Raw genomic sequence first — 13,143 nt, forward strand, 5'->3', positions numbered from 1 at the left:
AATTGGAAATCATACCATATACTGTATCTGAAGACAGTTTATCTCCACTTACATTGAAAATAATCTATGAGGTTATTGGTTGGTGTGTCCACAGAAGAAATCCCATTCCCCATGCACAAACCCCAAGCTGGTGCTTCATGTTTGCTTCTATAAGCGATTCAAGAACTAGCATCTCCAAAAGCAAGACCAAACCAATGGAAGAAGCTCATTGAAGCTATATTGTGGGGGCATGTTAATTTAAAAGCAAGACATTAATACAGAATCATCATGCATTACCCTTTTAACCACATTGCGTGTGCAGATAAAATATATATGTACCTGTATATAAATATATATATAATTTTATTTTACAAAGTACAGCACTCTGCAGGTCTTTTCAGTAACACCAAAGTGTATTTATTGGTTGAAAAACCCGATTCAGTCACAGACTGTGACCTTTCTCAAGGGAACCTTTGAGACTAACTATGAGACTAAACTAACTACTGTATGTATTCCTGGCACCCAGGCATTTGATATCTTTTTGAGGATGTATTCCTCTTTTTGCATTTTTTTTATATAATTTGATATGATAAAGTTGAGTGAAAGGATTTGTTTGCTTTTAAATGTCTAAAGAAAATAAGGTAGGTTATCACTTTAGACCTGGTTCTTCTTCAGAACTCCTTTAAGCCATCTGTGTAGCTTGGATACTTTTGTGTAGACCCCAAATTTGCCCTTTCGAGCACATCCCTCACCCCAGCTAACTATGCCAGTCACAAAATAAGTGCCTTTGAATGGGGTGACATGTGGCCCTCCGCTATCGCCCTGACAGGCATCTTTCACTTCCGTATCAAAGCCAGCGCAGAACATATTCTCTGTGATTGCAAAAGTGCTGGACTCTTTACAGCTGTGTCTTTTGATATACGGGACCTGGAGCATCTGAAGTGTTGAGGCTTGACGTCCCCGTTCATGAATTCGCCCAAAACCGCTAACCATGGCATCTGGTTCATTCATCAAAACCTGATCAGCAAACTCAGGATCCGGGATGCAAGCAGGGATAATGTTCTCAGTGAAGTTAATGGCTTCCTTTAATTTTATCACAGCGATGTCATAATCATAGGTTGACTTTACAAATCGAGGGTGCATGATTATTTTTTCAACTTTATGGATGGATTCGGTGCCTTCACTTATTTTTGTATTGAGCTCCCCTGTGCAGTTATAAAACATATTATTTTCAGGTTAAAATGGAAATCATTAACATTAAAGGCACAAAGGATCCAAATTAGTTATGTGGTCAATCACTAATATGTTTGGCCTAGTCAGAACTCAAAATAATGGCAGACATTTGTTTAACTGCACAATTCTTGAAAAAAAACAAACAACTGTAAACAGTTACTATATTGACAGTGTAGTTACTATAGGAGGTATTAAATCTGTACCTTGACCCTTCGGTCTGTGCGGGGTTTATGAGCACATAGAAATAAATCTTTTACCACAGGCAAATTAAATACACAGGCAAAGGTATGTACCCGTAATTTTATATTTAGGGGTTAGAGTATATGAGTGTAAAGGGGGCAGAGATCAAGGAGTGAGAACGAAATATAGAGCTATAATGACATGTACTTCTGGCAGACACAGAGTTCTGACTTAAGGAAGTCTCTGGAGACACATATAGTTGTGTTGCCTTGTGGCTTACTCATTACTATAACAACTTGCTTTAGGCCCACACAATTTCTAGGGGCCCAGTAATATTATACAACTGTAGCCCCTTAATGATTGCCCTTGTGCAAATGCCTCCCTAAGTATATAAATACATATACCCTAGTTTATACAGAACAACCTGTCATGGTTACAGGGGAGTCAAGGTAAGTCTGGATAAAATCTGTGCACCTACTAGGAAAGCTAAACATGCAAGTTATTTGACCCAAGGTAAAAACTATCATGCAAGGAGATAAAACATGTGCATAAACCATTTCTTGCTATCTGCAGCATTTTCAACAAGAGAGAAAAAGTTACTTACCAACAACTACTTTGAAATACTTTGTCTGGTTCATGCAGTGAGCCGCAGTCAGTATAAACTCTCGAGACAAAATGGTTCCCCCACAAAATCCCTCATCTTCATCACTAACCAACAGGGCCTGCAAAAACATAAAAGAGAGTAGGGTTCAGTTACTTACTGCATTATAGTTATTTGCACCAATAATAACCTTCTCTTGCACATATAGTTGCCATCAGCACCACTTCATTCATCATATTCAAAACTGAGTGCAGTTGCACCTATTGACGTAGGCCACTGTGGGCACCATGGAGCTACCAACACCTCCAAACCAGGCATAATTCCAGGGTTCAGGTACACACATCACTGTGTAAATGTTATAGCACAGTGGTAAAAAAAATAATTGTGATTTTATCAAAAATTGCACTTTGCACACTGGGGGGCAGTAAGTAAAATTTGTAAATATCACACAAAATGGCAGCCTCCTCATAGAGGAACATGGGGGGTCAGAAAGGGAATGGAAATGCATCAGGAAGTATTTTTATGGCAACATAATAAAGTTCATACAAAGACAATGTAATGATATATTTAAAAACAGTTTCATTTTAGGTGCCAGCATCCCTTTAATGTTGTGTGCCCTTTACAATTTACCTTGATTAGTGAATCCATTACAAACATCTCAGCTGCATTTGAAGACTGCTTTTAGTGACAGACTTGTAATTTATATAACAACAACCATGGCAAGTACAACATATACAGGTATGGGATCCGTTATTTACAAACTCATTATCCAGAAAGCTCTGAACTACGGGTAGGCCATCTCCCATAGACTCCAGTTTAATTGACTAATTCAAATGACCTTGTATTTGATCCTAACTAAGATATAATTAATCCTTATTGAAGGCAAACCAATCCTATTGAGTTTATTTAACGTTTAAATGATTTTTAAGGAGATTTAAGGTATGGAGATCCAATTAAGGATAACAGGTTCCATACTGGTATTTTAGAAATACTTGGCAGGCATAGGCACATCTATGTACCTTTTTTTTGCATGTAAACGTAACAGCTGCCCAACAAGATCTCCTCTGGACAGTGTGTTCATTCTCTGTAACAAAATTGGCTTCATCAAATTAAATTTTGGGTTCTTTTAAGAGACACATATGATGAGGTGTCAAATAAATATAATGATCACTGAAAGTTAAAAGTCATTGGTAGATGGAAGAGCCTTTATGCAAATACATACTGTATATAAATACAATTCACCAAAATCTCTGAATAAAATAAATCAATAGTATTTTTATCTTCACGTAGGTTCATTTTAAGTGGCCTGTTATTGTGAATAGCCAGTATTTACCTGCCAAGGGCATTCACCCTGAGAGCACTCTCGTCCACCCACAATCCTAACATTTGGATCATTTGGATTAAGTATATTAATTCCTGTTACATTTCTTTCCGGCAGAGTGCCAGTTTGGTTCATTTTCACTTCATTCTGACTGTCAGTATGGTTTTTCTTATCATTCTCATGTAATTTTGTTTCCCTCCTTTCTCTCTTCATGTGCCTTCGTCCACAGGAATATTTCTCTGTTAATACAAAAAAATTATTAAAAAAACAGCAACACCATTCTTGAACCTTAGCACTGAATACTTCAATTCTCTTATTACTACTGCTTGAGAAGTGCTAGGTAGAATGAATGGCATTTATCAGCAATTTCATAGCTATCTTGGTCCTGAAATGACTGTCTGAAGATTTATGGTTTTCTAATGGTAATGTCATTAAAAAAACAATCATTTTGCTTTTGGTCCACCAACCTTGCCACCTACTAGTACTGTACTGAATAATAGGTTGACTTCTATGGGATATATATCTGTTCTAAAGCAAGGAAAAAAAGTTTATCTCAATTACTTAGCCTAAATAGATAGAATATAAAGGAAAAAGACTTAACAGTTTGATTACGCTTCCCTTAGCACAAAAATGCTACTATTTTATTAAAACTGTCTTTTAAATCATTTACATTTTCTGGTGCAAAGACAATGGTTAATATTTAATAAATGAATATTGTGCAATGGCCCTGTGTATAGAAAGAAAGGGCAGTAAAAGGTGAGTTTTTCCTTCTTACCAGTTGGAAGGCAGGATTTACCATTTTCCCCCAATATGTATCCATTTGTACAAGAACATACAACATCTCTATCCACTGCTTTGCAATACTGATCACATTCGCCATTGTTTAAAGAGCACAACTGTAGTTTTACTGGAAGGAACACAATTGAAGAGTTTGTTTTGTTAGGAGTCAAGTCTGGTTGACACAAGATATGGTACTTAATTTTTTTTTTTAAAAATGTATGAGTTATACAAGTGTACAAGACCCCAGTGCCTGGTGGAACACACCTTCAACAACCCTCCCACCAAACAAAACAATACATGAAAAATATCCAACCAAGAAAAAGCTAAATCAATTTACCTGTTTCACAGTTTTTGCCTTCAAAACCAGCATTGCAGAGGCACGTGTATTCATTAATCCCATCATTACATGATCCGCCATATTGACAAGGATTCGATTGACACTGATCACCATCTACAAACACGTATAGTTAAGGAAAGCCTGTTAACATGATGACGTACACAATTGCTGTTCACTAGTTCAAATTTCAGGAAGTTTTTCAAAGAAGTACTCTTGTTTTTCATTAAGAAATTTTGCATATTTTAGGATAGGTGCAAAAAATCATCAATTGTGAGCAGTGACAAATAGTAATGTAGAGTTTTTATTTCAGAACTAGTTGGGATATTAAACCTAGTCTGGACCCTACATTGCTTTACAGATTTGGATAAACACGTGGCAAGTGTGCCCTAAGGAAATACCAACAGACATCTATGTCCAATGAAGATTTCCAGTCTCCCACAGGGCATGCCTACACCTTGATAGAGAACACCTCCTTGTACCCATACACATAATGGCCCAGTCCTCTGTCTAGGGAAGCACCTGGTGGCAGCTACATAAATCATATATTTATTATTTCTGTGTTTGATTTAGTGCATGTCAGTGAATGTTACATTTAGTTTTTCCTTCCATGCAGCATCATCACCTTCAATACTTAATATTGTAGCTTCAATTGGAGTCCCTGCTGTCTCACCTCTGTTGGTAACTTCATTGTTTAAGGCATTATTTTTTTTTGTCCTCAAAGTATCTTCTGGTTTTTTTTTTGTTTTAATATTAGCTATAAAAAAGATCTGTTCCAACCCTAATAGCATATAGTAAAAAATTAGACGTTGTTATTTAAAATGTTACCTGGACAACGCTATTAGACAAATTATGATTAGGTACAATAAAGTAGACTTTTCTTACCAAAATATTTGCTCCAAAATTCTCTCTGTTAAACAAAAAATAAAAGTTTTTAAAAAAAATTAACAAAGTACTTAAATGCTCAAAATATAAGATATTGTAATGGTCCACAGAACTATGGAACTTGTTCTTACAGTTTGCTCTTCATTCTCGAACACTTCCCGTGCTTCCTCTAATGAGCAGCGCTCTTCATAACATTCCCTTTCCAGGTTGCCTTTTTTGAATTCCTCAAAGGCTGAGTTTGCTCGTTTTGCTCTCAATATGTTGTGTGCGTTTTCATGCTTTAAAAAGACTGACAATGGTGTCCATGTTATTTCAGTGCTTAGTGGTGCTGGGTTATTTAGGCAGCTAACTTATTTTATTTAGAGTATTTTGATGATACAACTGTAAATTCAATGGATCTAAGTGTCTGGGAAAGCTTATAATATAAAATATTCCTATCAAAACCATTTACTTACAAAGTTTATGGTATTTAAGCTCAGTCACAACACTTTCATTAAACATAAGGATAAAAATACCTCTATTAGTACAAGGATATAATAATTATTATTGGAGACATATAAAGTTATTTGAGGAATTTGGTGGCAGATCCATTTAAAGTTGACTTGTGCTATGGTCTTTGCTCAAGCCACCTTCAGTTTTACTGCAGAACCCTCTGCAGTCCTTTTTTGTCACTGCACTATTTTCTTTTTTACCCAGTTCTAAAGTTTGCATGCCCAAGTATTCAGATATTGTGGTCTGCCATGACTATTGGCATGGATATGGGTGCTAGCAACTGCACCCAGCCTTTGTCTTTGGTCAGGATATGGATGACCTCCTCTGCTGTCTGTTTTGATCTTTGTGACTTTGCTGCCTAGGCAATAAGGCTGCTTGAAGAGAGTTGGATTCTGTGTCATCACAGAAAGCAGAAGGACCCAGAAAAGTATCGGTAAACATTGGCACTTGTGGAGCTTTGTGTCTTTTCAGACTGATACAGGTATGGGATCCCTTATCCGTTATCCAGAAAGTTCCGAATTACGGAAAGGCCATCTGCCATAGACTCCATCAGAAGCAAATAATAATAATTTTAAAAATGATTTCCTTTTTCTCTGTAATTAGAAACCAGTACTTTGTACTTGATCCCAACTAAGATATAATTAATCTATATTAGAAGCAAAACCATCCTATTGGGTTTATTCAATATTTAAATGATTTTTAGCAGACTTAATATACAGAGATCCAAATTACGGAAAGATCCCTTATCCAGAAAACCCTAGGTCCCGAGCATTCTGGATAAGAGGTCCCATACCTGTACTAGAATTTACCATGGGTATTACCATACCAGTTTATGAAAGAAAATTTATAGATAAAACCAGTTTAGACATAAGGTGTATTTTCCTAAAACAAGGAATTAGCCTGTATATGGTACAACATTGGGTCATTTAACAAATACAGCCACAATTGCGATCATGCAAAAACAGATGCAAATGTTGCTATTGATACCATTCATTAAAGGTACTTGCACCTACACATGCTCCTTGCAGTATTTGTGTTAAGTGCCATTAGCCCATTCAGTCTGTTCTTATGACTTAACTAAATAGTTTAAAGCAGACATTTACAATGAATCAACCCTCTGTTTAAAGGACATGGAAAGGCAAAGTCAATTGGGGGTGCCAAAATGTAAGGCACCCCCAAGTGACTTTAATCGCTTACCTTGTTCCCCGGGCTGGTGCCCCTGTTAGGAGAGAACAGCACCAGCCTGGGGTACCTGCAGCAATGCGCTTCCTCCTTCCCTGTATTGCCGCGCGCGCGTGCGCAGTAGAGTGAAAAGCTGAACTTTAACAGAAAAGTCGGCTTTTCACTCTACTGCGCATGCGCCTAAGTCACATCTTAACAATACAGGAAGGAGGAAGCACATCGCCCCAGGTGCCCCAGGCTGGTGCTGTTTTCTCCTAACAGGGGCACCAGCCTGGGGTACAAGGTAAGCGATTAAAGTCAGTTGGGGGTGCCTAACATTTTGGCACCCCAAGTGACTTTGCCTTTCCTTGTCCTTTAACCCTAAATTGTGTCACTTGACATGACCCTCAGTGTAGCACCCTTCCCCTCCTTAGTTGAGTGTTGTAGTGCTATTTCAAGCATGCAGTATGCTGAGCATGGCACTACACCTTGGGGCTGATTCATCAAAGTACGAGTTCAAATCCCGAATTGGGAAAAATTCGGATTAAATACTATAATTTCTGATGATCGCAACTATCACGAAAATGCTTACAAAAAAACGTATTAGTCGATAATATTGTATTGGCGATCTGAAAGTCACAAAATTTTCATATCCGAGCAATCGTAAACGGCGGGAAAACCTTTATGACTTTGATCTGACTTTGATCCTTCTGTGCATGATTTTGGAAGCCTCCCATAGGACTCAATGGCACTTGGCAGCTCCAACCCGGCCCAAGGAAAGTCACCCAAAGGGCTCAATGGCACTCTGCAGCTCCAACCCGGCCCAAGGAAAGTCTCCCATAGGGCTCAATGGCACTCTGCAGCTCCAACCTGGCCCAAGGAAAGTCTCCCATAGGGCTCAATGGCACTCTGCAGCTCCAACCCGGCCCAAGGAAAGTCTTCCATAGGGCTCAATGGCACTCTGCAGCTCCAACCCGGCCCAAGGAAAGTCTCCCATAGGACTCAATGGCACTCTGCAGCTCCAACCCGGCCCAAGGAAAGTCTTCCATAGGGCTCAATGGCACTCTGCAGCTCCAACCTGGCCCAAGGAAAGTCACAATACCGAAGCTTGAATGAATCTGAAACTTTCGTACTCTGCGCGACAATATGATTTTGTCACAAAGTACGAAAAAGTCCCAGAAAATACACAATTTTTTTTGTATTTCTTACATGTCGTACTTTAATAAATCAGCCCCTTAATGTATCAGAAGGCAAACCCCAAAGATATTATGAGAAGGCAGCCTTGGGTGTGCTGGAAGTATTGCCTATTTGATGTCTAATGTTGGCCATAGGCATGTGAATCTTGACAAGAAGGTAATTAGCATGGGGAAATCCATAGATATAATAAATGATGTCAAGAATCATCAAGCTTCCCATCCATGTCATTGGTGATAAGCTACATTTGCAAACAAAATTAAGTAAAAGAGTCAAAGGTTTACTGCCAGTCATGGGAATAGGCAAACCTAGTCTGGTGACTACTGTACGTCACTATTTGTATGGCCTAAGGCAAAGGTAGGATGAAGCTGAACTACAAACAAAGCAGCAACCTTAATTTTAGTAGTAACCAGTCTTGTGCAAGGATGCTAAAACTAGCAATACAAAAGGGCTGTTTTTAGGGCACAGAAGAATTCTTTGTCCCTAACCAGAAAGAATTTGTTATGTCAGAAATGTGCATCCTGCAGCCCTCCAGCTTCCAGTATCCCACCAACAACTGGAGGCTTACACACTAAAATAAATAGTTTTAAAAAAAAAAAAAAAAAAATTGGGCCCCATCTCTAATCTGAACATGAATAGGCAGGATCATATCTTGAACCAGGAGCATTTCAAGAAATATTTATTAGTGAATACCACAATAACACTTGGGCTTTAATAAATGGGCACCATCTGCTGAATTGTGGCAACACAATTTTGTCGTATACTTCACTGGTAAACATTATTAAGCAACTGAGTATAAATTGCTCAATTGTTTCCAAATACTTGTATGTTCCTGCTTTATTTGTTCAAGCTAACATGTTAGAAAAAAAAAGTCATCATATATTATTTATATTTTGTTCTAAGAGGGTATACATTTGCTGATTTCAAGCTTTTCAAAACACTCTCTAAAACAGGAGGAAAAATTATTCCAGCCTCCAAAGACTAATTAAACATTATATATGCCCTTTTTTGCTACAAATACATTTAATTAATACATTATACATTGCCATGTCTCTTGGTGTGCAAGTCTATAACCTGACATTATGGTAAAGGAACCTTTCATATGCAGACAATAAACTCATTCTATGTAAATACTTACAAAAAGAACAATAATAAGTACAAATTTGGTGTTTATAAACTTCCAGTTGCTTGTAACAAAGTTTATTTACAGGGCTCTGCCTGAAAGACATTTCCCTAATCTGGTATTGGTGGATTATAGCTATTTTGGAAAGGCACTGCATCTTATAACCCTTAATTCCAACATGGAATACATGTGGAAAAAATAAGATAAGCAGGGATTTTGGTATCCTGTACAATTAAAAATGCATTACAAACAGAGAGTAAAGAAAGTACACGGATCCCAGCTGAACCTTGCTGTTGCTTACCATTTGGTGATTGTTGGAGGAGGACAGCGGGTAAAGCAATAAGAATGATCAGGCATGTCTGGCCAGCCATGGTGCTATGTTTTTGAATGCAGAGCTCCTGTTCTCTCCTGGGCAGTTTATAAAGGAAAAAGAAGTCAACAGTTCAAGCAGCAGCTTGCAAGGGAAGCCAGGGAATTCCTGCCCTGGGAGCAAAGTGCTGGGAAGGAGCTTATACAAACCTTTCACTTATTCCAGACTGTTACTAATGTAAAGAAAAACAAATTCTCTATACAAGAAACAGAATACATCCAAAACAGAAATGAATTCTGGATTTTGGCCATGAATCTTATTTGCTTCCATTACCCAATTTGTCCACTTGTATTTGTTTAGCTGATAGATCAGGAGAGGGCAAAGAGCAGACTGTGAAACGGGCAGATGAAATGGCTGAAATCCATGCTGTCTTTCTAAATATCTTTTACCCCTATTATTATAGATTTTTTTTTGTATGCATGTATATATGACTTTATTTATATAAAAATGTATATATAAATTATTTTAGTTGGTTGTTTATTGAATTGTGTTCCCACTGAAGATAATGGTGTTTTCAGTTTAGCAACAGCTGCAGGGTGGTTCTAATTTTCAAGAAGAAACAAAAACAATAAACCGCAGAAAAAGGCAACGTTTCAGAACATCCTGCTCCTTTATCAAGCCATGTATAATACAATAGATGCCACACTTTTTAAAGAGATATACTGTATATATATATATTAATGTGTGTGTGTATAATGTATGCAATCTCTTATGCATGATTGGAAGACCTTATATAACTAGCAATGCCTCCGGATGAGCCAGGCTTTCTTTGTTCCTACTGCAACAGATACCATAATAACTGTGACAAAATCAGTACTGTATAAATACAAAGAACTCTAAGCCAACAAAAATGAAATGAAACACATAAAAGAGACACAACTAGCTGAAATGGAAGTACCATGAAATTGGATTGGCTACTGACAGATGATAAAAGCAAATGACCTCTTGTGATACCTTAGATGTGACCTTTCCATAATGTGATTACATGCAAATCAGTAGGGAAGGGATTGAACCTCCACACAAAAGCAGCTTTTCAGTCAAACTTTGGCTGCCATGGGATTACTTATCATGGCCTGTCCGAATGACAGTAAGTTTTATGGGGTTGGAATGTATGTTAATATTTGCAATGATTAAGAATCCTTTGGAAAACTAGGCATTATGGTGGGTTTATGTCTCTTTCCCAAGAGCAGCCTTTTCCTGTTCACATCATATGATTAGCCAATTTCATATGAAAAACAAAAAAGAAAAACATTAAAGAGGAATAAAATCCAACAAACTGAAACATCTGCTTCCTGAATAGAACAGTACACAAAAAAGGTTAAATGAGGCAGAAGAGTGAATGAACATTGCATGACAAAGGTAGAACCACCCTGCATATAAGAAGTACAGATAGAGAACTGATTCACAGAAAGTGATTGGCTTTGGGCATCATGCAGGTCCCTGTAGCCTTTGGTTTGTAAGTCATTTGGTTGTTTTATCTTACCCTTTTAAATTATTTTCACATAAACTGTGATGGCAATTTCCACTGTATACTTAGATTTTTATTTATCATCATATTTTGTCTTTTTGGAAAAGTATTCTCTAATTCTGGCAAAAAAAGGATTGCAGCATAAATCTGAGGTTTAATTCTATTGCAGGCTATGGGAAAGGTTTCCTTGCCAACTAGAAGTGGTTCTGCTACTGACAATGCTAACAGTACAGTTTAAGACCGGCATTTGTAAATAAGACAGGAATAAATCCTCAGACAGCGTTTATTAGTGGTAAAATATTAAGTGATGTGGAGGTCATGAAGATATATACAGTATAAACCATGTATCCACATATGTAAAAACAAAATAGTTGTAATTTAGTGAGAAATCCAAGGACAATTAGGTAGATCTATATTGTAAATATTGTATATTGTAAACTTGTGCAATGCAAAACAGAGATTCTGAGCATACTGACATCCAGCCTATATTTGTATTTGATACTAGCATGGCCATTTTGTATTGGTATGAATATCCTTGGGGGGGTCATCTACTTGCGTCACAGGGTGCAATCCACCATGTTTTCTGTACTTTGCCCCAAGCCCTGTACTTCCTGTTTGTTTGGAGCATGTAGGCATCCTCCCTCCCTCTAATAGTCATGGAAGTAAGGGAGTACCAGTAGATCCTGCTGCCCTTGTGCTCATCACTTAGGGGTAGATTTATTTACATTCTTATTTTCGTGGTTTCAAAGGTTTTCCAAACCACGAAGGTCCAAGTCATTTTTTTTAAAAGATCCAAACTGAAAAAACACAAACAAATTAAAATATGGAATGAAAACGTAAAGAACACGAAAACCACAAATGTGTCATGGTTTTCACATTTTTCAATGAATATTTCTTGACTTACAAACGAAAAACTCGAAAACCTTGTATCCTTTAGTCAAATTCATGATCTATTATACACAGCTGTACACTTTTCTAAGGAAAAAAAATAACCACATGTCTACACAAGAAGGTTTATATACAAATGCAAGCACAAAACTGTATGCAATTACTATGTTTTTACCCACAATGAAGCTTTTTTTCCAGAGTCATTAGAGTGGCTCACAAAATATTATGTGGAGCAATTGACGCATGATGTGGATATGTTTTTCTTGATCAGTTTGCGCACAAATGGCAGCGTTATAGGCTTAAGTATGCAGTGTCACAATAGTCAGCAATATCTGTAGGTGCCACGTGCTAAGAAAGTAACACCTACTCCAGAAATATGTTAGTTTCTGCTAGATTGCCTTTAATTTTACAGCCAGGAGACACAACCTCCTGCTAGTGTTTCCAGTCAGTAAGCATTATACTACAAAACATGCTTTTAGTAACAAAGATGCTACATTGTTTAAGTGCAATTATCAGTAACCAATTAGTAATCAATCATTATTAGTACTATTATTTTATAACTTACAGCAGACTAATCAAAACTAACTGCTGATTGGTTTCTTTTGGCCACTGAACTTGTGCTATTTAGAAGCCAGATTTGTAAATTAGTAATACATTCTCCAGGATGCCACTTTTAAACTTCGTTAAACTAGGCTTAGCTTCACTGACTGAGAAGAGCAGGTCATTTCCATCCCTGTGAGGAGCACATTCCATGTAGATGAAGGTATCCTTGTGCCCTGTGTACTGTGAAATGTAAGCACTTGAGCCTTAGTGAGTGGGTATTCTGATAAGCTTTGAAATTTGCTTCTCCCTTTAGAATTTAGTTTTATATAATGCATAGATCACAAATGTAGATCATATGCTGTTTAATTCAGTCTATGTTAGCATATGTTGGTCTAAGAGCATACCTTCTCTCACTTTCTTCTACCTTTCTTCTTTCTGCCTCTACTAAGCCAGTATTTTATCTGCAAAATTCTCATGAAATTAAATCTCCAACCTAAAATACATAATGTGCAATTAATGGTGTTTTAGATGTCCTATATGTAGTGAATAAAGTTTAGGCATGGGACCTGTTATCCAGAATGCTCGGGACCT

The 13,143-nt window shown here is 37.3% G+C and overlaps 1 protein-coding gene across 1 annotated transcript; it reads right to left on the reverse strand.

The window, feature by feature from the left end:
* Window positions 1-208: 208 nt before the first annotated feature.
* On the reverse strand, window positions 209-9,850 carry f10 (coagulation factor 10). Its single transcript, NM_001015728.1, is given in 9 exon segments — window positions 209-1,184; window positions 1,997-2,114; window positions 3,327-3,553; window positions 4,090-4,221; window positions 4,432-4,545; window positions 5,314-5,338; window positions 5,445-5,602; window positions 9,585-9,691; window positions 9,803-9,850. Coding segments are annotated over 8 exon segments (1,395 nt in total). The 5' UTR covers window positions 9,655-9,691; window positions 9,803-9,850; the 3' UTR covers window positions 209-633.
* Between the last annotated feature and the right edge of the window lie 3,293 nt (window positions 9,851-13,143).

This window comes from Xenopus tropicalis, chromosome 2 (genome assembly GCF_000004195.4).
Source record: "Xenopus tropicalis strain Nigerian chromosome 2, UCB_Xtro_10.0, whole genome shotgun sequence".
NCBI classification, from domain to species: domain Eukaryota; kingdom Metazoa; phylum Chordata; class Amphibia; order Anura; family Pipidae; genus Xenopus; species Xenopus tropicalis.